The sequence below is a fragment of the Protopterus annectens genome, chromosome 5.part0, assembly GCF_019279795.1.
Source record: "Protopterus annectens isolate FY-2018-M chromosome 5.part0, PAN1.0, whole genome shotgun sequence".
Classification (NCBI taxonomy): Eukaryota; Metazoa; Chordata; order Ceratodontiformes; family Protopteridae; genus Protopterus; species Protopterus annectens.
Window position 1 is genome coordinate 1,670,835,365 of NC_056735.1, and position 27,151 is coordinate 1,670,862,515.

A 27,151-nucleotide genomic window follows, 5' to 3' on the forward strand; every position below is an offset into this window, starting at 1 on the left:
AGTGTTCTAGAAGACCAACCAAGTTGAAATCTGAATATTTCTGGCTAAGAGCTATGGCATGCTGCTTGCGAGTAAGCAATTCAGCAGTTAAAACTTCTACTGTGCGACATCGAGCAAGTCACCCTAATACTGCTAAAATGTGATACTTGTGCCCCGTGGGCTTACCCAGCGGTCAACAAGTGAATAAAATAAGGTATGCACATGGGTGATCATTGCTTGCGCATTAAAAGTGTTGCCCCAATAACGGAAAAGTACCCCAAAGCATATGCCCTACTTCATGTCATTAATGTTTGAAAAAACATTTAGGAGAGGGGAAGAGGAAGAAAAGAGTTAAACTAAGTAAAACAAAAATTTGTTCTTAACAGTAATATTTTTATAATGTATGACAATTTCCATTCTATAAAATAAAGCTTTCTCAGTTATTTTTGAGTGCAATAGGGATGCTAAAGTAAACAGGTTCCCCTGTTTTTTTCCTTCTTTCTTTCTTCTTGTTCAGTTTTAAGAAATGTTGGCACTGCAGGGTAAAAAAAAAGGATGAAAAATAGAATGATAGAAGAAAAATTGATGTACTTTTTCTTATTCTTGCATAGGGGAATGACTGAAATAAGGCCTTTGGTTTGCTCTAGTAACAAATTTTACGGGAAAGCAAATAAACAAATAACACTGAATATAAAAGGTTTTCCTCTAGCAAATAAAGTAATGTTTGTAGAGATAATTGTGTATCTGGTTATCATGTCTCCATGGAGACATTCTGATAAGGGGTAATAAAAACAGATTACGTCTTTATTTTAATATTTTTTCAATGGCTAGGAAATAATGTTATCTGAAAGCATTTAAGTGTTTTTTTTTTAATCTGGGAGAGAAATTAAGATAAGACAAAAACAGACAGCACTTAGAAGAAGCACAGGATGCACCACGTGTCTTTAGTTAATCCAAGTCTGAGTGTGGCTCTCAGTCTGGGACAACTGTTCCTATTAGGAGGGTTAAACTTCAGTATTTGAAGATGTGCATAGGTTTGTGTTTCAGTATTAAGTTAATAGGTTTTAGGGGTGTTCTTGGAGGGGGGGGGTTGTTTGACAGTTTTCACTAAAAAAGTTTGGTTAAGAAGTGACATAGGTTCAAATGGATATGACAAGAAACTGTATAAAAGATCAACTTGTCAACATCAGTGTATGCATCTAACACAAAAGCTGGAACTAGACATAAAAAAGCTGTTGCACACAACAGGTAGGAATAACAACTTCTAAACACAACAATAATACTTTCTATATTATCTTTAAATGTAAATGGTCTTGAAGATGTATACAAAAAACAAGAGTAGTGAACTATATTAAGAAATGTAGAGCACAAACAGCTATGCTACAAGAGACACATTTACTGAAAAGAAATGAGCATGTGAATTTGTTAAAGAAAGGTTTTCAGGATGGTTATTCAGCAGAATATCTGGGATGAAGTAAAAGGCGGTACTTATATTAATTGCAAGAGGAGCTCCAACAGTGATAGAAGAGAATAAAAAGATAATAAAGTAGATTTGTAATACTAATGGGGCTAATGGCAAGGGAGGAGGATTACACTAGCATGTACTTGGATTCCACCTAAACTGCTATAATGGAGATTAAGAAAATTATGGGAGAAATAATCCGCTTTCAGCAAGGAATATTACTTATAGGTGGGGACTGGAATTTGATTTGCAGCATAGCAAAAGAGGGCAGATTTTTGAAGAAATTTCTGAACACATATGGCATGGAAGATGTGAATTCAGTAGCAGGAGTTCAGAGTGAATTTACGCATTATTCCCCAAGATAAAAAACCTGGGCTAGGTTATACAGAACTTATATTTCACAAGAATATATGCATATATGCATCCAATAACTATTTCGGACTACACGCCAATAATATCTAAAATAAAAGTGCAGTGTAATGAAATAAAAATGAAATACCGGCACTTTCCCACCTACCTGTTTAAAAGAGAGGAATTTAAGGAAAGGCTAGTAGAAATTGTTCTGGAGTTATTAGAGAAGCCAGAAATTTCTTCTGAAAACATAGCTAGGAAGTGGAGTTTACAAACAGGATGGAAATAAAAGAGATATGGTTAAGAAATAACAAGAATTATTTACAGGGACTGACAAAGATTACAGTATTGCAGAATAGGGGGAATCTCACAGAGCAAGAAGAGGGACACTTGCAGAATACTAAACAGAAAAGAAGGGATTAACTCGATAATATGCACGAGTTTAGAAAGACTGCTGTTAAGCAACAATTTTTTGATAACTCCAGAACATAAAAACTTTTAGCATGAGGACTCAGGCAATAGAAAGTAGAAAGGACTGTCACCAAAATTAGGGAGCCTATAAAAAGAAGGATAACAAGAGACCCCGTAGAGATACTAGAAATATTATGCAAATTTTATGAAAATCACACAAAAAAGAAATATGGAAATCAAGAAAAGGTGCAAAAGGAAATGTTTATGGAAGAATTAAACATGCCATGGTTAGAGGTAGATGAGGCTGAATTACTAACATGATGAGATGACATAAAATGGCGATGCATAACCAATCTACAGGAATGTTGGGAAAATCCCAAGAATAGATGGTGTTCCTCTGGAAGTTTCGAAGCTGGCGGGGGGGGACAAAACCTTCTAGAAGATCTTTATCAGTTTAACAGTATTTTATGAGGAGGAGAAGCACCAACAACCTGGAAGAAAGTGGTGGTGGCTGTAATACCTAAAGATGGTAAAGACCCATCAGATCCAGCTTTATTACAGACCCATTTCAATTCTAAACAATGATTATAATGTGTTTATGTCTATAATAGCTAAAAGAATTGCAAAATTGATAGATATGGGATCAGTATGGTTTTGTGGAGGGGAGGCAAATATCTGACAACATTAACAGAACAAAGATGATTCATAGGGAAGCAGACTAAGAAAACGCCACTGCTGATGGTAGGTCTTGATGCAGAGAAAGCATTCGACATAGTCAGCTGGGATTTTATTAGCTGAGCAATGGAAGCATTTGCATTCCCCTGATAAAATTATAAGGTTAATTAAGAGGATGTACAAGGGATCAGAGGCAAAAATTAAAGTGGGTGGGAGTTCCTCTCTAATTTCTGTTTGAGCAGAGGAACCAGGCAGGGATGTCCTCTTCCCCATTGCTATTTGCATTACATTTAGAACCACTGGCAAAGAAAATAACAGACTCAGTAATTCAAGGATGTAATTGGTATGACAGTCAAGAAAAACTAGCTTTATTTGCAGATGATATTTTATACCTGATAAAAACAGAAAAGGACATTTCAGTGTTGTGGAACATTTTGAAACTGTCAAGTCTTTTCAGAATACAAAATTAATGAAGCCAAAACAAAGGTAACAGCTGTAAAGTATGTATGCACACAAAAATTGGTTCAGCAATATCCAGATTTACGGGGACATGGGAAAATGGAGTACTTAGGAATATGGATTAAAAAGGAATCTGTTGAGGCAGCTAAGGATATATGGGAACAGACTAAACAAAAGGTAATACAAAAACTGAGAAAAGAAAATTCTGTTTTATGGATATGGACAGCAAAATACAAGCAGTTACAATGTTTTTAGTCCCTTTACTTTTATACACAGGTTAGGCATACTTTTATCAACCAGAAGGAAAGTTGTGAATAGCAATTAATAAAGAGCTGAAGGAGTCTACCTGAGAGGGGAAAATGGCAAGAGTCAAGTGGGATAAACTGATTCTTCCAACAAAACAAGATGGTTTGGGATTACCTGATTAGAAGGAGTATTTCAGAGTTTTACACAGTTAAGGCTCCTATGCATAATACAAGCAGGAACCTATAATTCGAAGTGGAAAGTGATGACAAAACTAGGGTTGCCACCTTTTCAAATGGCCAAAGTGGGACATTTTTGGTACAAATGTCAGACTTTGCAGGGCAAAACATACCCACGGCCAGTACAAAGGACAGAACTTCATTTTTTTTGCCTAAATATAACCTTATTCTTACAGCATTTTAGTTGCTTATTCTGTTTCTTATAACATTTTGGTGTTTCAGATACAGAATAACTGTTTTATGCAATTATTACATAAAATATAGGAAATATTTTTGTCCTAAAGTCTCAGGACATTTGCCATTTTTTCAATTTATTTGCAGGACACAACTGACCAAAGAGGGATTTGTCCCTCGCAAAGTGGGACAGGTGGTAACCCTAGACAAAACAGGGGGAAGCTGCTCAAGAAACAAGGAGAGACTGGGATTTTTGATGCAGATCCTTAAGGTGAATAACAGTAATTATACAGAATATTATATTCATAAAGTAACAGAAAGTACTCTAAGAACTAAGCCATCGCAGGAATGGAGAAAGGAAATTCTGCCAATAGGGATGATTCCAATTAGGGATACATACAATAGACAACAGGGAGCTGGAATTTAATGCTGAAAACCAAGGTATCGGGGCCAAATAATCACAGAGGAGTAAGATAATACAATGGAAGAGGCCCAGAATTTATTTGGACTGCAGGCTACAGATTTGCCTTCCCCTATCAAGGATTGCTATCAGAGTACAGGCAAACAGAAAGAAGTAGGGGGATCTTAAGTGAAAGAACAGTAGTAATGGAGTGTTTACTGGAATCTAGAACAGAAGCTGCTGTTAAAAAAATGATAGTAGAGCATATACAATATTGCCAGATTACTATAAGAATCAATCAGCGGTGGTTAGAAAGTATTGGGAAAGAAGACTGGATAAGCAATTCACAAAGAAACAATGGTGAAATACAAGTATGTCTCCCAAATATGCAACAAAGTCTAGAATATTTGAGATCTTTGCTTGGAAATGTTTACGTAGGCATTTTTATACCCTAAGTAGACTTCAAAGAATTTTCCTCAGGTAGATAACAAATGCTGGAGGTGTGATGGGGAAGAAAATGGTAATTGTGAACATATTTTTTGGGAGTGTAATGAGCCAGCAGACTTTAAAAGTTCCCTGAAGACTATCAGAAATACTGGATGAGCAAATTGGTATAATTAAGGAAAATAATTTTTTCTTGAGCTATGATACAAAATTGGAATTTCCAATAAGGCCTTGCTGAGTCTATTTATGAGGGCGGCCAAAAAAAAAACAATTACTACAAAATGAAAATCAAAGTCTAAACCAACTGTAATAGTAGTAGTGAATATAGTAAGAGAAATAAAACAGGTGGAAACGGGATCTTTAGAAAACGGTAGTAATAAATTACATAGAAAAAAATGGGAATTGTGGGATCAAATACATGCAGAATGTTCTGGAGGAGGAATGATGTCTGAAAGAAAGCAGGATTTGAATGAGCTATGTAACGTTTGACTAACTGGACAGATCATAAGTGATGTATAATGTCTGCAACTAAAAATATGTCAATGTGGTTTGCTTTCATTTATAGAATTGCATGATTACCTATGTCATAAGTGATAACTTAATAAAGATGTTTCTTATTTAAAAAAATATGCTATTAAGGGCAGGAAGTGCAACTGTTTTCTTTCTAGAGACAAATTTATACTAATTTAAAAATTTTAAAATATACATTTTTTTTCAGACACAAAGAATACATTCTCTCATAAAAATGTATGCTAGGATTCACAGATAAGTTGTGTACACTGCTCACAGCTGTGTGGAAACTGTCACAGACTACCTATCTATGTCAAACAGAGCTCCTCATTAGCACTCTTCAAGAAAAATCTTGATGATTGGATGGGAAATGGGAAATTCACCCCGGGGATCACTTCTGTGGCTCTGCTCGACAGGGGCACAGGAAAATAATTTTCTTGGGTGGCGAAAGCCAGGGTACATTTTTTGGCTAGGCTTGTATGGGCCCTAGGGCCGATAGCCTAGTACCTACCTATGAACACACACAGACTTGTACCAATTTTAAGTCCCACTCTGCACAAGAGTGGAGAAAACACAAATATGTTAAAGATATAGAAATGACCAAATGATATGCAAATAAACAACTCAGGTAAAGAAACTAAGCTAATGACATGAACATGTACATCAGGTGAATGTAATCGCCATTTATAGTTGAATGTGAGGAAACTACACAGCAACATGCCATGGACTATAAAAGACCACAAGAATGTCATTCTTGGTAGCATCTGCTGTGCAGCAGAGTACAATAATGATTAACCCCGTTGCTTCCACCTGCATGGGCAAGGTGGCATTTGGTACCATAGAAGAAGGTATCAATACACTCAAAAATAAGAAGATTACTGATGACTTCTGAGTATAATTAGGGCATTATACTCACCTCGGTTGAAATGTGTTGCTCACATGAAAGAATCAATAGGAAACACATGATCTGTCTATACCTGCAGAGCTCAAGGAAGGAAAGTACAGTTTTGTACCTACCATAAATGTAGATGTCCGAATTGGATAGCATCTGCAGTCATAACAACTGGGTTGTCCTGTCGTCAGGCAGCCCTTCAGTCGGCCGGATTCCAAAGTCCGGGTCCGGCTTCCGCTGATGTCGCACTTCACCCGACGTCATCTCTGTTGGTCTTCGGGTATAAAGGCATCAGCCGACGCCATTTTCCTCAGTGTTTCTTGCCCCAGATGCCAGTAGCCCTCTTGAAGGCTAAAATTTGAATAAATGCCAATGTTTCCAAAAAGATAGAGGTAAACACACAAATAAGCATGTATGTACATATATACAAACAAATACACCATGAAAGACTCCCCCCCCCATCAGCTAGCTATTAGGAGGGTAAACACCCTAGGAGTACCACAGAGGGGAAGGAGGGAGGGTAATCCTGACTGCAGATGCTATCCAGTTCGGACATCTACATTTATGGTAGGTACAAAACTGTACTATGTCCTTCATGGATGCATCTGCAGTCATAACAACTGGGTAGAATACCATAGCCAACTAGGGGAGGAGGATAAAAGTAGATTATGGTGTGTTTAGGATCCCTTGCAGTACAGCAGTGGCAAACCCTGCTCGGGATCTGGAATATAGAGGCAAATTATAATGCTTGGCAAATGTATGCACGGAGGTCCAAGTAGCCGCCTCAATAATGTCTTTGGTTGCCACTCCTCGTAAGAAGGCTGTGGTAGTGGCTGTTGCCCTTGTAGAATGAGGTCTTATATTCTGTGGAATTGGTTTTCCATGGAAGGAGTAACAGAATCGTATGCAATTTCCTATCCATTTGGAGATTGTCTGTTTGGAAATAGCTTTTCCTTCCCTTCCTGTTGCATAGGCTACAAAAAGTTGGTCAGTCTTTATGCTACTTTTTGTTCTGTCCAAGTAGTAGCGTAGCTGTCTATGTACATCCAAGGTATGCAGTATTCTTTCCCCTCTGTTTTGTGGGTTGGGAAAGAAGGTAGGTAGGTGGATTGCCTGGTTTAAAGACACTCTGGATACCACCTTAGGCATAAAATAGAAGTTATGTTCTTACCATAACGTTCCATGTTAGTTGTCTTCTTCTCGCCTTCTTCTTGCTGGATGGGTTCGGAGCCGACCTCGGCTCCGACTCGGCCACTCTAAAAGCTCGAGAGTTGGTTCCACCGGCTCGAGGCTCCCCTTATATCCCACAATGCTAGGCGAGAGTTACCTCAGATCTCGTTTGTAAGCTAACCCAGCTTATATCAATAACAGTATAACTGTGAAACAGAATCCACCTCTAACAGCAGGAAGAAAAGGGGTGACCTATATCCTGAAACAAGAAATATGCATAATAGCATATGACTAAGAAAGAGGTGGTAGAAAGAGAGGTCACGATCACAACTCCTCTAGGTCTGTCCAGGCCAGGGGAAGGAGGGTGGGGCGCAAGAAGAAGAGAAGAAGACAACTAACATGGAACGTTATGGTAAGAACATAACTTCTATATGTTAAGTTGTCTATCTCGCCTTCATTCTTGCTGGATGGGACCGTCCCTAGCACCTTGTCCCGGGTGGCCTAACGGAACAGACTCCTGAGAACAGTGGAACCAAAATTAGCTCTATGCCTAGAAGCTAAATCCAACTTATAATGGGAAATAAAAGTGTGAGGAGTAGCCCAAGTAGCCGCTGCACAAATGGTGTCAATAGGCAGTCTGTCTTGGAAGGCTAGAGAAGTAGCCAAAGCTCTGGTGGAATGGGCTTTAGGTTTATTAGGCAGTTTTGGTGTCTAATCTCATAAACAAGGGTAATCAGAGATGTTAGCCATCTGGATAATGATACCTTTGAAACTGGAAGTCCTTTTCTGCTTTCCGCATAGGAGACAAACAGCTGATCAGATTTTCTGAATTGTTTCGTCCTGTCCAAGTAGTACCTTAATTGACGATGAACATCCAGGCAATGTAATTTTTGTTCAGACCTATTTGAATACTCTGGGAAAAAGACAGGGAGGTCAATGCTTTGGTTTAGATTTGATGTTGAAACCACCTTAGGCAAAAGGACGGGTTAGTTCGTAAGGAAACTCTGTCCTTATGGAACAAAAGATAAGGAGAACGACAACTGAGTGCTTGAAGTTCTGAAATTCTTCTAGCTGATGTAATAGCCACCAGAAAGAGAGTTTTCCATGATAATAACTTCAAGGAACATGAAGCTGCAGGTTCGAAAGGGGAAAGAATCAAAGAAGCAAGAACTAAATTTAGGTCCCAAGGAGAAGGAGGATTTCTTATAGGAGGTCTGAGAAGAAAAACTCCTTTCAAAAAGGCTTTGCAGAGTTTGTGGGACATTAGGGCAGATTCAGAAATACCCACATGGAAATTAGAAATAGCTGCCAATTGAACCTTAAGAGTAGATGGAGATGAACCTGCATGGAAGAGTTCAGCTAGAAAATCAAGGACTAGTTGGATGGAAGCGGTGAAAGGATCTATGTCCTTTCCTTGTGCCCAATATGAGAAGCGTTTCCACTTACTCAAATAAATCTTTCGAGTGGAAGATTTATGGGAAGCTATCAATATATCTCTAACAGAGTGAGATAATTGAGGAAGCCTGGCTACGGTTGGAACTGGAGGAACCAAGCAGTGAGGTTCAGAGAGGGAGGAGCGATGAAACTGACCCGACTGATGGATCAAAAGATCTGGAACTAGGTCCAGATTCCACGGTCGCTCCAAAAGAAATCGATGTAGAAAGGGGAACCACACTTGTCGAGGCCAGTAAGGAGCAATGAGGATCAATGAGGCCTTCTGAGCGATAGCTTTCTGTATTACTTGAGAGATCAGTGGGAAAGGAGGAAATGCATACAGAAGTCCCCGGGGCCAAACTTGGACTAGAGCGTCCCTGCTGGGTTGGCCTGGTAAAGGGAATAGAGTGAAGTATTCTCTGCACTTGCTGTTTTGGGGAGTAGCAAAAAGATCGCAGCAAGGCTGACCCACTTGAGAAATATCTCCCTCACTACAGAGTCTTTCAGAGACCACTCGTGAGGCATGAGAACAGCTCTGCTCAACTTGTCCGCAATGTGATTGGACTTCCCGGGGATGTGCGTTGCTATCAGAAAACGCTGAGAAGAAATCGCCCATTGCCACAGTCTGAGTGCTTCTCGACACAGGGGGTATGATCTGGTTCCGCCTTGTTTGTTGATGTACCACACTACAGACATATTGTCTGTCTGGATTGCAATCGTTCCCAAGGGAAGAGAGTCTTGAAGGGCTTGCAACGCTAAAAGCACTGCTCTCATCTCCAGAACATTTATGTGCAAGTGGCATTCGTTTGGTTGCCATGTGCCCTGGACTGTCCTGCCCTGATAATGCCCCCACCCGATCAGGGAGGCATCCGTTGTCAGAGTAGCAACCGGAGGAGGTGGAACAAATGGTCTTCCCAACAGGAGCTGGGGGGAAGACATCCACCACATGAGATGCGTTTTGCACGCTTGCGTGATCATAATGGTGTGAGACATTGGAAGTTCCTGGTATGACCATTGAGAAAAGAGCATCCACTGAAGGATCCGCATGTGGTATCTGGCCAATGGGAGGAGAGGTATGGCGCTGCCATGATTCCCAACACCTTTAGAACTAACCTGGCTTTGGCTCTGTTGTTGTTGAGAAGAAGTGACACCAATTTTGAATGTCTGATATCCTTTGGTTCGTTAGCGTTGCAGACATGTTTATAGTATCTAAATTTAGCCTATGTAGGTAATAGTACGACAAGGCGACAAAACAGACTTTTCGCAATTTATTGAAATACCCAGTTTTTGACAAACGCGAAAAGTATAATCTCTGGCCATTAGAAGGAGATGCTTGGTGGGAGCTGTGAGAAGCCAGTCGTCCAAATATGGAAACACCTGGAATCCTTGTCGTCTCAGGTGAGAAGCTACCACTGCCATGCATTTGGTAAACACCGGGGCAGTGGTGAGACCAAAGGGCAGGGCCCTGAATTGAAAATGACTGGTTCCCAGCCTGAAGCGGAGGAATCTTCTGGAGCGTCTGTTCATTTTATGTGATAGTACGCGTCCTGAAGGTCTATAGAGCACATCCAGTTTCCTTTTCCCAATAGGGAAGAATGGATTTCACCGTGACCATCCGAAATCTTGTTTTCTTGACTGATCTGTTCAAGATACTGAGATCCAAAATTGGTCTCCAGTCCCCTGGTTTCTTTGGAACTAAAAAGAACCTTGAGTAGATTCCGGATCCTTGTTGGTCTGCTGACACTGGCTGAATTGCTCTTTTGCAAGCAGTTTTGAAATTTCCAAAGCTGCTATATCCCTTTGAGCGGTGGAACATCTGGAAGGGATTTTTTTGACTGATTTGGAAAAGCGAAGAAAGGGGATAGAATAACCTTCGAAATGATGGACTGTACCCATTTGTCTTGAGTCAGGGATAGCCAGGCTTCTGGGTACAGTGACAATCTTCCCGACTGCCTCCGAAGATGGGCAGTCGGGCAACACCTCAGGGATGCTGAAAGGGCTTGTCAGGAAAGGCTTCCGATTGCCCTGGTTCTGCGGACCCCCTGCCCCTAGGCGGCGTCTACCATTGTTATTCCCACCTCTGCCTCTGGTAGGAAAAGCGACTCTGTCGTCAGGCGAAGTCCCTTGAGATTGTTTACGGAACCACATCTTTCCACCCTTCTGGCCTTTGGGGTAAGGCCTAGAAGGAGTCGAAAACGGACTCCGGCGGCAGAAAGGGTCTTGCCATCAGTCTCGCACCTAGTCAGGGTTTCTTTCACTTGAGGACCAAAAGAGATGATCCATCAAAGGGGAGTTCGTGAAAGACGCCTTGAAAGGTTCCATAAAGTTGCATAGCCGCATCCAGGCGTGCCTACGTAAGGCTACCCCTGTTCCTGCGGCTCTGCTCGCTCCATCGGCCGCATAAGAGAGGAGGCGCATGGAGGAGTTGGAAATGGAATTAAGGATAGCCAGCTGCGTGTTCATTTTCTCTTGGAAACCCGCAGCTGTAGGGTCCTTCAACATTTCACTCGCTTCCTTGACCAAGTCCCTTTGAAGACGAGTGAAATGGCACAGGTCGAACGCATGGTAAATGTCGCTGAGGAGAACATCCGCTTCCCGTACCTATCCATGGACCTAGATTCCTTGTTAGGTGGATGGACAGGCACTGAAGGATCAGCCAGTTCCTTCTTTGTGGCGGCAGCTACCACCATAGCATCCACAGAAACTCCTTTTGATAAAAATTGCTTGTCTGATGGAGCTGTGATGAATTTGGAGGGTCTCCTGGGAGTGGGGTCCACTGAATCAGGAGCCGCCCATGCCTTCTTAGCAACCACCTGCATGGGGGGGTCGAAGGGGGGGGACACCCAGGAGGTGGAAGGACGAGAGCCAAACGCCTCAAGATACACAGATTCGTCCTCCGAAGGGTTGAGGGCTGGCCAATTTCCCTCTGTTTAAGGATCTCCAGAATGTCTGCAAATGAGACATCTTCAGAAGGGGAACGGGGAACCCTCAGAATCATCCAGATCTGTGTCCGGCGTGATAGACTCAGGTGAGTCAATGTGCTTCCTCTTGCACCTCTTCCGAGGGGCTCTTCTGCCAAATCAGGAGAGGCCTCGGAAGAGGATGAAATCCCCAAAGGGGCTCCTGAGGAGCTGGCTCTCTGCGGTCCGGGATGAGGGAGTGAGTCGACTTACCCTGAGGCAGCATAGAGGGAGGGGCTGACGGAGCCGACTGTGGAGTAGAGCCAGGCTCTAACACACTCCGCATGACCTCGAAAGCACCCCTGTCAGGCAGAGCCAGAGGTCCCGCTCCGAGGAGCTAAGGACCCCTCGGCACCGACAGTGATGGCTCGAGGCCGATGTCGGAGCCGAACTCACCAGCGCCGAAGCACCGAGAGGGAGAGGGGGGTCGGACAAGGGTCCGATGCCACTCACCCCCTCGGAGCCGACGAGGGAAGTCCGGCGCCGAGATTCCTCCACGGAAGAAAATGGAGCCGACGACGGAGCCGAAGACAATTGTCTCGGCTCGGTGACCACAGTCTCTGTTCCGACACGACCCGGCTCCGAACTCAAAAGAGTCGAAGGAGGAAAGAGTTGATGGACCGGGGCAGGCACCGACTGATGAGTCGGGCTCTGAAGCATCTGGGCTAGTGCCTCGGACTTAAGTAGTCGACTCACCACCCTCTGAAGGTCATGATCGGAAAGCCTCGATGACCTAGAGGAATGAGACCTTTGGCTCCGTTCAGACAGCAGGGGAGATCCTGGAGCCGAATGAACGGAGCCAAGAGAAGGTGACCTAGACCTCTTTCTGGTTGTCGGCTCCGAAGATCTTGTCGGAGCCGACACGGGTACCTCGATAACCTCGGTCCGCCGGAGCCGAGGAAGCCACAGAAACTGTGGACTGAGTCTTATCGGCTCCAGCCGGAGCCGATAAAGGCAAAGGTTGAACAACCTGAGGTCTCGGCTCAGAAGCCGGAGCCGAAGACCTCGATGCCTTAGAGGGCTTCCTGTTGAAACTGACAGGGAATCCTCTGGTTTTAACAAGCCTCTCAAAATTAACTTGTTCTTTCTCTCCTGCAGGACCCTGGGGCTGAAGCCATGGCACACAGCACAGGAGTCCTGCAGGTGCAAAGGCCCCAGACAATAGACACAAGAAGTGTGAGCGTCTGTCAGAGACATTTTCTGACAGCACGCATCACACTTCTTGAATCCAGAGACCTTTGCTTCCTTTGACATTATCCTAACTGACAGGTGTACACTAACACACACCAAACACACAGTTATACCCTGTCAGAAAAATTATTAATACTAAAAATAATTAACAATTTTAGTAAAAATACTAGAAATTAAGCACAAAAAAAAGTTAAAGTAACTACACAAACACACCCTAGGGAAGGGAAGGCCAAAGGCCCAAGGGAAGAACCAGCGGTTCTTTTAATAAGAAAAATAGGGTCGGGGATAAAGAACTATATCCTACACTAATTTGAGAAGAATTAAGGTTAAAAGGGGAAAAAAGAATAACTTTTTAGTATAAAAAGCTAACACTCACCAGGAACCGGTAGAAGCAACCAACCTCGAAGCTGTAGCGGCAAACGAGATCTGAGGTAACTCTCGCCTAGCATTGTGGGATATAAGGGGAGCCTCGAGCCGGTGGAACCAACTCTCGAGCTTTTAGAGTGGCCGAGTCGGAGCCGAGGTCGGCTCCGAACCCATCCAGCAAGAATGAAGGCGAGATAGACAACTTAACATTGTAGGATTAGTCCTCATGGACACTATCTTGGTGGAAGATTAGGAAGGGTTGCACTGCCATTAAGGCCTGTAGTTCTGAAACCCTCCTTGCTGAAGTAATTGCCAGTAGGAAAGCAGTTTTCCATGACAGGTGTTGTAGGTCTGCTGTTGCTGCTGGTTCAAAGGGTGATAGTGTCAACTTTTCTAGCACAAAGTTTAAGTCCCAAGCTGGTAATGGTGGTTTCCTTGGAGGTTTTACATTCTTGATTCCTCTGAGGAACTGCCTGAGCAAAGGGTGCGAAAAAACAGGTGGATCAAAGTTGTATTCTGCTGAAATAGCTGATGCATGTATCTTGATGGAGGAGTAGGACAGGCCTGAATGAAGAAGTTCGCCCAGATACTCCAGAATGTTAGGCATATCTATGTTTGACACATCTTTTCCTCTTTCAGTACTCCAAATGACAAACCTTTTCCATTTTCCAGCATAGTTCCTTCTTGTTGAAGGTCTGCGTGCTTCAAGAATAATGTCTTTAACTCTTTGGGAAAGTTCTGGATTAGCTGCTGCTATGTGATGTTCCATGCAGTCAGTTGCAACGTTTTTAGGTTTGGATGTATGGTGCTGTAGTTGTTCTGAGTTAGCATCAAAGGCATCAGGGGTATTGGCCACATATTGTTCCGAGACATGCTCCTCAGCAGTGGATACCAGTGTTGTCTTGGCCAGTTTGGAGCTATCAGGATTATCCTTGGGCGTTCTTCCTTGATTTTTAGTAGTACTTTGTGTATCAAGGGAAGAGGTGGGAATGCATATGCTGTTAGGCCTTTCCAGCTGAAGGAGAGCGAATCCACTTTCCATGCTAGTGGGTGGAATGTCCTTGTGCAGAATTTTTTGAGCTGGTGATTGAGAGGTGATGCGAATAGATCTATCTGAGGCATTCCCCATTTCTTTGAGATGGTCTTGAAGATGTCCGGGTGCAGCTTCCATTCGTGGGCATCCGATGTGGTTCTGCTTAATATGTCTGCTAGAGTATTTTCTTTTCCCGGTACAAATATTGCCTGTAACTGGATGTTGTAGCTGAGTGCCAGGGTCCACAGCTCCAAAGTCATTCTGCATAGGGGGTATGAATGAGTGCCTCCCTGTTTGTTGATGTACCACATGACTGTGGTGTTGTCTGTCCTTATCATCAACTGGCCCTCTTTGAGAAATGGTCTGAATTTTTGGATTGCCAGTTTTACTGCCAGCATTTCTTTTAGGTTGATGTGCAGGTGAAGTTGATCCTGTGTCCACAATCCTTGCACGCATTTGTCCTGCATGTGGGCCCCCCATCCTAGGTCTGAAGCGTCTGTTGTGATGGTCTGGCTTGCTTGACATCTGCGATAGGGTAGGCCTGGGTTTGACTGGCATGCCTGAGCCCACCATAGGAACTCCTGTTTTAAGCATGGAATTAGTGGGATTTCTGTTTCTAGGCTGTGGCTGTGTTGGGACCATAAATTCTTTAGGTACCACTGTAGTTTTCTCATATGTAGTCTGGCAAATGGGACCAAGATTATGCATGATGCCATGAAGCCCAAGGCCTGCAGTACTTTTCTTGCTGTTAACTTGTTCAGTTTTGTTAGTGCCAAGAAGTAAAGAGGGAGTTCTTTTGTTTTCTGTAGTTAGGAATGCCATTTGTTTTACTGTGTCCAATTCAGCCCAAGAATGTCCTTGTTTGGGATGGTATCAGCCTTGACTTTTGTAAATTGACTGTGTATCCCAGTGCTTGTAGCAAGTAAATGACCCTTTGTAAATCTGTTGTCAGCTTGCTTTTGTTGTCCCCCTGTAGCAGGCAGTCGTCCAGGTATGGGTAAATTTGAATTCCCTGTAGTCTGCAATGGGCGATTACTGATGCCAGGCATTTTGTGAATACTCTGGGCGCAGTAGATAAGCCCAAGGGCAATGCTGAGAATTGATAGTGCTCTGATCCTGCAAGAAATCTGAGGTATCTTCTGCAGATTGGTCGAATGGGGACGTGCAGGTATGCCTCCTTGAGATCTAGAGTTACCAGCCAACACTCCTTGCCCAGCATGGGAAGAAGTTGCTGTAGGGTCAGCATTTTGAATTTTGGGACAATGATGTATGTATTTAAGGTGGACAGGTCGAGAATTGGTCTCCCAACTTTTTTCCTTTCTTGGAACTAGGAATAGTCTGGAATAGAACCCCTTTCCTTGCTCTGCTGTTGGCACTCTTTCCACAGCTCTCATGTTTGCTAACTCCATTATCTGCTGTAAAGCCTCTGTTTTTTGATTTGGAGGTAGATTTGGCATTCCTCTTTTGACTGGTAAAGTGTGGAAGTGGAACCGGTAACCTTGATCTATGGTTTGTAAAATCCACTTGTCTTTTGTTATGTAGTGCCAGTTCTTTGAAAATAAGGTTAACTTTCCGCCTAGAGGAGCTGCTATTTGTTCCCTGGTAGGCGGACTTAGGGTTAAGTCACTGTGGTTGTGTTGATGTAGTGGCAGTGGTTGTGTCTGTGCCTCTGTTGTTACCTTGCCACTGTCGTCCTCTGTAGGCACCTCCTCTGGTTTGGTTTCTGCCTCTGGAGCGTCTATTCCTGCCCCTTTGAGATCTTGTGGAGTCAGGAAAGGACCAATTTTTGGCAGGCCAGTTCCTGCTAAACCTTGGGGTTGAACCTGCAAGAAATCTTTAACCGTTTGAACAGATTTTGCCTTTTCTTCCATTTTCTTCATAACCTGCTGGGCAGGTGTACCAAACAAACTTGTCTTATCCATAGGAGCATCTAGCAACTTAGCTTTAACATGATCCGGTAAAAGCTTGTTCCTTTAGCCATGCATGCCTTCTTATCACTGTGCCAGTCATGGCTGATCTAAATGAAGCCTCCAGTGCATCATAGCCACATTTTAAGGAATGGTTGCTAACCTGTTGTATGTTATTTACCATTTCTAATACATATTTCTTATCAAGAGATTCATCAGTGGTTAGCTTTTAGTTAACTGATCAAGCATAAACTCTTGGTATTGTATCATGTGAAACTGACAGTTTAAAGCTCTAGCTGTGAGAGTAGCTGAAGTGTAAACCTTTTTACCCCATCTGTCTAATGACCTTGCTTCCTTTTCAGAAGGAATAGGGTTTTAGCTATGGTCGGCTACTGCCTTGGGACCCTGAGATATAGTTTCGGGTCTGCAAGTGGGGCCTTGTAAAGGTGGTGATGAGTATCTGGCACCCTGTAAAATCTGTCTGGTTTGGCAGGGGCTGGGGGTAAAGAATCTGGAGCGGAGCAGACATCATTGAAAGCATCATCCACCACAGAGAGAACAGGAGGTATAGCTAAGGGCCTGTGCTGTGGAAGGTGCAGAAAGGTCCTAAGTCTTTTCCTGGAGTCTGAAAAATCCTGTTGCTGCCATTGGAACTGCTCTCGCATGGCATGTAAGGTTTCCCCAAAGGAGAATTCTTCTGGTGGGGAAGCAGCTGGAATGGATTCTTCAGCATCAGAATCTTCAAAATTGGAGAAAGGAGCCTCTGGCTGGTCAGTTATGTCTGATTCATCAGCAGAATCATCAGAGGAAACTGGCTCAGGGGGCTCTGCCCTAGGTCTCTTCTCAGGGGGCTGAGAGGCCCTGTCTGGGTGAGATTGAGATCCTCTAATTAATGAAATTAAATCTTCTGCCAAAGTAAGCATTTGAGAACTAGAAGAGGGCCTGGTTGAGGGGGGTTTAACAGGCACTGTTTTAGTAGTCTTGGCTGCTTTAGCCCTGGCGAAGGCCTTAATGGACATGGCTGCTGGAGGCCTAGCAGCACCACGTGCTGGGGTAGAGACATCCAAGGGATGGTGTCTGATAAGTCAGTGGTAACCACCGTAGTGGGTAAAGTTTCTGAGGCCGATTCCAGAATGGTAGCAGGGGCCTCAGTTGTAGATATAGATTCAGCTGTAGTTTGATCAGTTTTCTCGGTTTCGCCGAAACCGAGACACTCGCGGATTTGCTTAACCATGGTTTCGGCCGAAACCGCGGACCGCGAATGTCGGTCTTTATCTTTGCGTTTTGGCAGATTGGGTAGTCGGAGGATCCGGCGGCATAATATACGCAAAATCAGAACCGAAAAACTGTTCTGCAAACTCCGACCGGCGCCTAAGCGTTCGGTTGAAGGAAGCACAGGCGAACAGGCTGCTACGTCGTGGGCTGGGCCTAAACAAGGCAGACAATAAGAGTGGAAATCTTTATGAGGTATTTGTTTCCCACAGGTTAAACAATTATTAACTTTTTCTGACATCGGCTGAGGCAAGAAAGAGTCCCCAACGGGGTACTTAGCTTTAGAAGTCTTCGAAGTAGTATTCGGTAGATGTAATCTCTGGATCCGACCGACCGGCACTTGCGAACAGCTTCTGCTTCGGGCGCCACGCGGCAAGAAAGACTGAGGAAAATGGCGTCGGCTGATGCCTTTATACCCGAAGACCAACAGAGATGACGTCGGGTGAAGTGCGACATCAGCCGAAGCCGGACCCGGACTTTGGAATCCGGCCGACTGAAGGGCTGCCTGACGACAGGACAACCCAGTTGTTATGACTGCAGATGCATCCATGAAGGACATCAGCTTTTTTCTACTCTAGCTACACAGACCTTTCAGGGATCACCAATGGACATGATAGGTATTGCTCAGGCCTCTGCCTAAGTTCCTTGACAACAAGCTTCTAGCTCACCACAGAAAAAAGACGACAACATACGTGACTTCTACAACACTACCTGTCTCCTGAAGTACTAGGTGCCACAAATTGCACACATGTACCAATAAAGGCCCTACCCAGCCCGCAGTCACAAATTTTTATAACCACAAGTCCACCACTGTACAAACTGTTGTTGGTGTGCTCTGTTGAGTGGTGTTTGTTTTGCTACATTCCACAAACTGACAAACAGCATGTGATGCATGAGGGAACATAACCAATGTGTCATGCCATCACTCAGGAAGTTTGCTTGACTATTCCAGCTAAATCTCCAGTTTCTACATAGCAACATCCCACGGGGCCATCTACTCCATAAGTAGAGGCACTGTTGGCCAACATGAATGCATACCAATACATTTATATTGTATCCAAATGTATTAATACACCCTGCCACATACAGATAATGTGTTACACATCATGTTGAATGCCAACTACTTCCCCTGACTTATGATGCCTGTATGGAATACACACAGCATGACCAAACTCCCGTACAGCACTACACTTGCACAAACATTCATAATATCTTTGAGACAAAGGCTGCTTCTGTTGACTTGCTATGTCTGGAAACACTCAAATATTACCTTGCTACATCCTGCAGAATAATCCTAGCATGTTATCGGCTAAATAATATGCTTATAAGGAACTACGCTGGGCAGCACCATGAAACTCATTCAGTTGGACTCTATACATGTGGCCATCAGGGAAGGCACATCAAACTATTCTCACAAGAGTGAAATGAACAGCAGCAAACAGCAACTGCACAACTCCCAAAGATTGTGATGGTAATAGCAGACTGCAGCACAGGCAAATCAGCGAAATCTATTAAAGAAATATGGGCCCTGACAAGCACACAGTGACAGTACAGTCCCTCACAGAACAAATATGGTGGAAGCATTGCTGATACCAGACTACTCTGGTCAGTGCATGGTCAGGTCACACTGTGTTTCAAACATTCCTACAAATGGACACACAGCTGACCAACCACACTGAGTGGAAAGAGCATGTGACAGGAGGTTCATGAATCTTGTGAGATTCATGAAATGTGCGCACACATCTGCTGTATGGATTGCGTTTTCTGCTTCTATGTACAGTTTCACTACATGGATGTGTCTGTATAGTTGCTAAGCTGCTCATTTACATACTTGAGAGCACAGCTACCTGCTGAACAACTTTTGTGCAGAAGTCAAGGGCAATTCCATGAATTTTGTTCTCCATCTTAATTTGGTGCTTCAATAACTTATCTGATCTTGGCTTTTATAACTGAAAACTTAAGTAAACTACCATGGTATGCAGTGTTTCATGGTGACTGCCAGACTACGAAATGCAATACCAGACTGCAAAACTATGATATCTTCTACCTTTGTTCCATCTCTTATGAACATAAAACCAGAATTCAACAGTTTGGCAACGTCACTCTGACCCTAAGTGGAAAAATTTGAGCTTACAAGGACATATTTATGCAAGGAGAACACAGAATTTTTCTAGAGCTTGCATGATTTGGAATTTGAGCAATGACAATTTAATTTAACTAATCTAGCATACAAACTCCTTGAGGGACAGACTGTTAAGTGTTGCAACAGATTAGAAAACTATATTTTGTACCTTTTTCCCCACTTGTAAATATAAAATCAGAACTCACAGGTTTAGCAACTTCACTCTTGACCTCAAGTGAATGAACTTAAGCATGTAATGGCATAATGCAAGCAAGGAGAATACACGGACACATCCCACTGCGGCCTGGGGCTACAGTCACGTCAGTTCAGCAGCTGTTATTTAGAAACATATAAATACCAAGGCAAATATTAAAAAGCTGTTGCACTGCAGAGCTGGACAGAAAAAAAAGAAAGGAAGAAAAAAAAACACATAATGAAGTAGCTTATTGCCATAAGCAAATGGTTGCCCCAGCTCTCACCTGGGACAACTGCACTCAACTTTCCAAGGCAAATCTAGTTTGTTCATCTATTTTCATACCTACCTCCAGCATTCTGTCCAATAGCTAGTATAAAGTTGGAGCAAGGCAGTGTCTGGTCAATATGCTTTTCATTTAATAAGCTGATTTCAGGACTCCACTGCACATGAACCTCTCTAGTAAAAAGAAAGAAAGAATTAAAACCCCACTTGTACAAAAACAGAAATAATTAAAGCAGCATATTTTATATAAAAATGATTATTTGTTATGCAAAAATAATTTTGTACACATTACAAACAACCTATAAGTAGTTATTTTTTTTTTTTTTTTTTTAATTACAATGCTAAGGAATGGCGCCACCTTTCCACCTATTACCAATGACATATAACTGTACTCCAGTATGCTGCCACCTGTCATTGCTAACTCCCTGTAAAGGGCATGGGGGCAGGAACAACCCATTCCTAAGCTGTATAAAAATACTTCTGTAAAATTTACTTGGCATTTATTAAGCAGGGAGGTTGAGGTCATGGAGCCTTTACATCCACAACCAAGGCCAAAAAAGTTTAACACCCTTGGCACAAACACAAAACCAGAAATATATGTTAAATTTTAAAAAATATAACAAAAGAAGAAACACACTAAATGCTTTAAAGAGAAGATAGGTGACCATAAAGATGATACTACTGAATTTTTTTTTTGTTTCTCTAAACTATAATGATAAAAAAGTATCAGACGTCACACAAGGTGAGAGGCATGGAAAAGCTGAGGGTATGATAAGGTACCAAAGACCGAGGTAAAAGGAAGATGGATTTATTGGTTAAAAGAAAGAAAGCAGTATACGTGGGGAAATTGGGTTAGGGTAGGTTTTATGATAACAGGCAATATTCAAGGATGGACTAGGTAGAAGGGGATGAATGGTTAACTGTGTGATGTATTTGCTTTTACTGGAAAGCATATAGTGCAATTGCCAGCAAGCTATTATTGCTAGCTTTTACTTTTCAGATTACAGGAGAAGGAAGGACAGTTTTAGCTTTTACCTTAGTAGCATTTATAGCGAGCATAACTTGAGAGACAGGTAAGAAGTATAGGATAAAATGCTTTAAAGCCTGTCTGTTAAATGTAAGGTGCAAATTTAGCTCTTTAGGGAAAGAGCTCCACTGTCTGTGAACAAAGGGGTATATGAAAGCGAGAGCATATGTGCAAGTAATAAACTGTAGTTAAACAGCTGCTCATTTGTGAGACAGAAAAAAGCGAGCCAGATCTTTCACCTTTTGGGAGATATTAAGCTTTGGGTAAAGGAATGCAGTGATGCTTCCATCTACTAGCTAGCAAGATGAAGTGGAACAGTTTTATTCAGTGTATCAGAGTCTTGTAATATTGACTTTTAAGAAGAAATTAAGAAAGGAACAGCACATTCAAGTTTTGCAATAAGGATGCTGCTAATGTTAGCAAACCTAGTATATGCCGAGTCTTAACATCATATGCCATCTGTAAATGGGTAATAACTTTTTCACATGTGAGACTAGTATGCTAACAAAGTAGAAAAAAAAAGTGCGTCACATCAGAGACAGAAATAATGGAGTATTTATAACTAAGAAAGGTGTACTGCAAAGCTTGTGAAATGTTAACAAGTGTCTTGGTTGCTTTTGTTTTTTAGTTGTACTTTTAGAAGCCAAAAAAGATACTCCAGTTCCAATTTATGAAATATCTTTCTGAAGTTCACTTTGTATGACTAGAAAACAGTAACCTGCACTAAGCAGAAGTAAGTCATCCGCAGAGAGAATTAAATTTGTGAAACACATTTCAGCATTTAGACCACTTATGTATGAAGAAAAACCAGCAACAGGGTTAAGGACACAGCCTTGTGGCACCTCTGTCTGAATGGAAGAGCTAGATGAAAAGTACAGTTTTGTACCTACCATAAATGTAGATGTCCGAGAGGTATGCATCTGCAGTCCTAATAAATGGGTTGTCCTGCCTCAGGCAGCCCCTCGGTCGGCCGGATTCCAAAGTCTGGGTCTGGCCTCGGCTGATGTCGCACTTCACCCGACGTCATAGCTGCTGTGAATTGGGTATAAAGGCATCAGCCGACGCCATTTTCCTCAGTGTTTCTTGCCCCAGATGCCAGGTGCCCTCTAGGAAGGCTAAATTTGGATAAATGTAAATGATTCCAAACAGTAGAGAACAAACAAAAATAAACATGTATATACATATATACAAACAAATACACCATAATAGATTCCCCCAGCTAGCTACAAGATGGGCAAATACCCTAGGAGTACCACAGAGGGGAAGGAGGGAGGTAATCCTGACTGCAGATGCATACCTCTCGGACATCTACATTTATGGTAGGTACAAAACTGTACTATGTCCTTCAAGGATGCATCTGCAGTCCTAACAAATGGGTAGATTACCATAGCCAAACTGGGGGGGAGGCACTAAGATGATTATGGTGCAGTTAAGATCCCTTGCAAAACAGCAGTTGCAAAACCTGCTCGGGATCTGGAGTATAAAGGTAGATTATAATGCTTGGCAAATGTATGCACGGAGCTCCAAGTAGCAGCTTCTAAAATGTCTTTGGTAGCCACTCCTCGTAAGAAAGCTGTAGTAGTGGCTGTAGCCCTTGTGGAGTGAGGTCTGATGTCTTTTGGAGTTGTCTTTCCATGAAAAGAGTAACAAAATCTAATGCAATTTCCTATCCATTTTGAGATTGTCTGTTTTGAAATTGCTTTTCCTTCCATTCCTGTTGCATATGCTACCAAAAGCTGGTCAGTTTTTCTATTGTTCTTGGTTCTGTCAAGATAGTAGCGCAATTGCCTGTGCACATCCAAGGTATGTAGTAGTCTTTCCTCCCTGTTCTGTGGGTTGGGGAAGAATGTTGGTAGGTGGATTGATTGGTTCAATGATACCCTGGAGACCACATTTGGCATAAAAGTAGGGTTAGTTCTCAAGGACACTCTATCCTGATGGAAGATAAGGAAGGGCTGTACTGCCATTAATGCCTGTAATTCAGAAACCCTTCTTGCTGAAGTGATTGCCAGCAGGAAAGCAGTTTTCCAAGATAAGAACTGTAATTCTGCTGTTGCTGCTGGTTCGAAAGGGGGAAGTGTTAACTTTTCCAGCACAAAGTTAAGGTCCCATGTAGGCAAAGGTGGCTTCCTTGGAGGCTTTACATTTTTAATTCCTCTCAGGAACTGTCTGAGTAGAGGATGAGAGAAGACTGGAGGATCCATGTTGTATTCTGCTGAAATTGCTGATGCATGAATCTTAATGGAGGAGTAAGACATGCCATTGTGGAAAAGTTCTGCTAAATATTCCAGGATGTTAGCTATGTTTGCTAATGATACATTTTCTCCTTTTGCTGCACTCCAAATGAGGTATCTTTTCCATTTGGCTGAATAAGTCTTCCTTGTGGAGGGTCTGCGAGCCTCCAGGATAATGTCTTTAACCCTCTGAGATAGATCTGGGTTATTTTGTTTTATGTAATATTCCAAGCAGCTAGTTGCAGTGTTTTCAAGTTTGGATGCAGGATCTTGAAGTTGTTCTGTGTTAGCAGTAAAGGAACTAGAGGTAGAGGCCATGCGTGTGTCCGAGACATACTCCTCAGTAGCGGGTACCAATGCTGCCTCGGCCAGTCTGGAGCTATCAGGATGATCTTTGGGTGATCTTCAGTAGCACTTTGTGCATCAAAGGAAGAGGTGGGAATGCATATGCTGTCAGGTTTTCCCAACTGAAGGAGAGGGAGTCCACCTTCCAAGCAAGTGGGTGGTATGTCCTTGTGCAGAATTTCCTCAATTGGTGGTTGTGAGGGGATGCGAACAGGTCTATTTCTGGAAGTCCCCATTTCTTTGTAATGGATTTGAAGATGTCTGAATGCAGCATCCATTCGTGGGCTTCCGTGGTTGTTCTGCTTAAGGTGTCTGCTAGTATATTTTCTTTCCCTGGCACAAATATGGCCTGGAGCTGAATGTTGAGGTTCAGGGCCACATTCCACAGGTCCATTGCCATCCGGCATAGAGGATATGAGTGTGTGCCTCCTTGCTTGTTGATATACCACATGACTGTGGTGTTGTCCGTCCTTATCAGCAAATGACCCTGTTGAAGAAACGGTCTGAATTGCCTGTTTCACTGCCAGCATCTCCTTTTGATTTATGTGTAGGTTCAGCTGGTCTTGTGTCCATAGGCCTTGTATACACTTGTCCACCATGTGTGCCCCCCAACCGAGGTCTGAGGCGTCCATGGTGATAGTCTGGCTTGGGTGAGGCTTGTGGAAAGGCAGTCCTCTGTTCAACTGACAGGCCTGAGCCCACCACAGGAATTCTTGCTTCAGGCATGGAATTATTGGAATCTGGGCTTCTAGACTGTGCTTGTGTTGAGACCATAAATTCCTTAGGTACCATTGCAACTTCCTCATATGCAGTCTGGCATGTGGAATCAATATTATACAGGATGCCATGTAACCCAGGGCTTGCAGGACTTTCCTTGCTGTAAGCTGGTTCTGTGTTGTTAATGCCATGAAATAGAGTGGTAGTTGCTTTTGCTTTTCTGCTGTGAGAAATGCCATCTGATTTGAAGTGTCCAGTTCTGCACCCAAGAATGTTATCCTTTGGGATGGTACCAGCCTTGACTTTTTCATGTTGACTGTGTATCCCAGGGCTTGCAGTAGTTGTATAACCTTTTCCAAATCTTTTGTTAATTTGGTCTTGTTGTCCGCTTGTATTAGGCAGTCGTCCAGGTATGGATAAATCTGAATTCCCTGAAGCCTGCAATGAGCAATTACTGATGCCAGGCATTTCGTGAATACTCTGGGCGCAGTAGATAAGCCAAAGGGCAATGCTGAGAATTGATAATGCTATGATCCTGCAAGAAATCTGAGTTATCTTCTGCAATCTGGTCGTATAGGGACGTGCAGGTATGCCTCCTTGAGATCTAGAGTCACCAGCCAAGACTCCTTGCCCAGCATGGGAAGAAGTTGCTGTAGGGTCAGCATTTTGAATTTTGGAACAATGAGATATGTGTTCAGAGCGGACAGGTCGAGAATAGGTCTCCATTGGTTTTCTTTCCTTGGTACCAGGAAAAGTCTGGAGTAAAATCCTTGTCCTTGTTCCATAGACGGTACCATTTCTATAGCTCTCATCCTTAGTAAGTAGTTGATTTGTTCTAGAGCGTTTGTTTTTTGGTTTGGTGGTAGGTTTGGCATTCCTCTCTTTTTTGGTAGAGTGTGGAAGTGAAACCTGTAGCCTTTGTCTACTGTCTGTAAAATCCATTTGTCTCCTGTAATATAATGCCAGTTTACAGAAAATAAGGCTAGCTTTCCGCCTAAGGGTGCTTCCAGTTGTTCCCTGGTAGGCGGTATCAGAGTCAAGTCATTGTGCCTGTCCTGTGGAAGTGGTAGTAGCTGGATCTGTGGCAGTACTTCTCTGGTTGTTAGGCTGCCACTGACGTCCCCTGTAGGCACCTCTGGATTGGCCTCTGCCTCTTGGGCGCCTATTTCTGCCTCTCTGTGCTCTGGAAGTGTCTGGAAAGGACCAATTCTTCGAAGGCCAATTTCTACTAAACCTCGGAGGCTGGACCTGTAAGAAATCCTTGACTGTTTGGACAGATTTTGCTTTTTCTTCCACCTTCTTTAGCACTTGCTGTGCAGGGGAGCCAAACAAACTTTGTTTCTCCATGGGAGCATCTAGGAGCTTTGACTTTACATGGTCTGGTAAGGATTGCTCTTTTAACCATGCATGCCTTCTGATCACTGTACCAGTCATAGCTGATCTAAAGGAAGCCTCCAGTGCATCATAGCCGCATTTTAAGGAATGATTACTGACCTGCTGAGTGTTATGTACCAAATCCTGAAGGGACTTACGGTCTATAGGTTCAGGAGAGGACAGTTTTTTATTTAGCTGGTCTAACAAAAATTCCTGATACTGAATCATGTGGAATTGACAGTTTAAGGCCCTAGCCGAAAGAGTAGCAGAAGTATAAACTTTTTTACCCCATCTCTCTAATGCCCTAGATTCTCTTTCAGAGGGGAGGGGTTTTTGGCAGAGGCAGCTGCTACAGCTTTGGGGCCCTGTGAAATAGTTTCAGGATCTGCAATAGGAGCCTTATACAAGTGAAAGTGTGTGTCCGGGACCCTGTAATATCTGTCGGGCTTAGCAGGGGCCAGGGGTAGAGAGTCAGGGGCAGTACAAGCATCATTAAATGCATCATCCACAACTGTTAGTACTGGAGGAATGGCTAAAGGCCTGTGCTGTGGTAAATGTAAAAAGGTCCTTAGCCTTTTCCTTGAATCTGAAAAAACCTGGCCCTGCCATTGAAATTGCTCTCTCATAGCATGCAGGGTTTCCCCAAAAGAAAATTCCTCAGGAGGAGAGGCAGAAGGGATGGAGTCTTCTGCATCAGAGTCCTCATATGGAGAATAAGGGCCTTCTGGAGGATTTGAGTTTTCTGAATCATCCGAGGAATAATCAGTTGAAACTGGCTCAGGGGGCTCTGCTCTAGGCCTCTTCACTGGAGGGGGTTGAGAGGCTCTGTCAGGGTGAGGTTGGGATCCCCTGATCAAGGAAATGAGATCCTCAGCCAGGCTGAGCATTTTGGAACTAGAGGTAGGCCTGTGTGAGGGGATTTTAGCAGGCAAGGCCTTAGAAGTTTTAGCTGCTTTAGCCCTGGAAAAGGCCTTGATAGACATAGATGCAGGGGGCCGAGCAGCTCCACGTGCAGGAGTAGATATGTCTAAAGGAATAGTATCTGATAAATCCTGGGAACCTGCAACAGCAGGGGAAATTTCAGTAGCAGATTCAGCCATGCTGTGTGAGGCCTCGGCTATAGGAGGTATGCTTTTGGCCGAAGGAAGAACCGTGGACTCGGTTTCAGCCGAAACCGAGACACTCGCGGTTGGCTTAACCGTGGTTTCGGCTGAAACCGCGGACCGCGAGTGTCGGTCCTTTTCCTTACGCTTTTTAGCTAATTGTGAAGTCGGAGTATCCG

At 43.1% G+C, this 27,151-nt stretch overlaps 1 protein-coding gene across 1 annotated transcript in view; it reads right to left on the bottom strand.

Annotated features, from left to right (window-relative positions):
- Nucleotides 1-27,151, bottom strand: part of PSMG1 (proteasome assembly chaperone 1) — a 551,386-nt gene that overhangs the window by 422,387 nt on the left and 101,848 nt on the right. Inside the window, exon 2 of the mRNA XM_044071460.1 lies at nt 20,237-20,346. Within this exon, the coding sequence (XP_043927395.1) occupies nt 20,237-20,346 (110 nt within the window). The remainder of the gene's footprint in view (nt 1-20,236; nt 20,347-27,151) is intronic.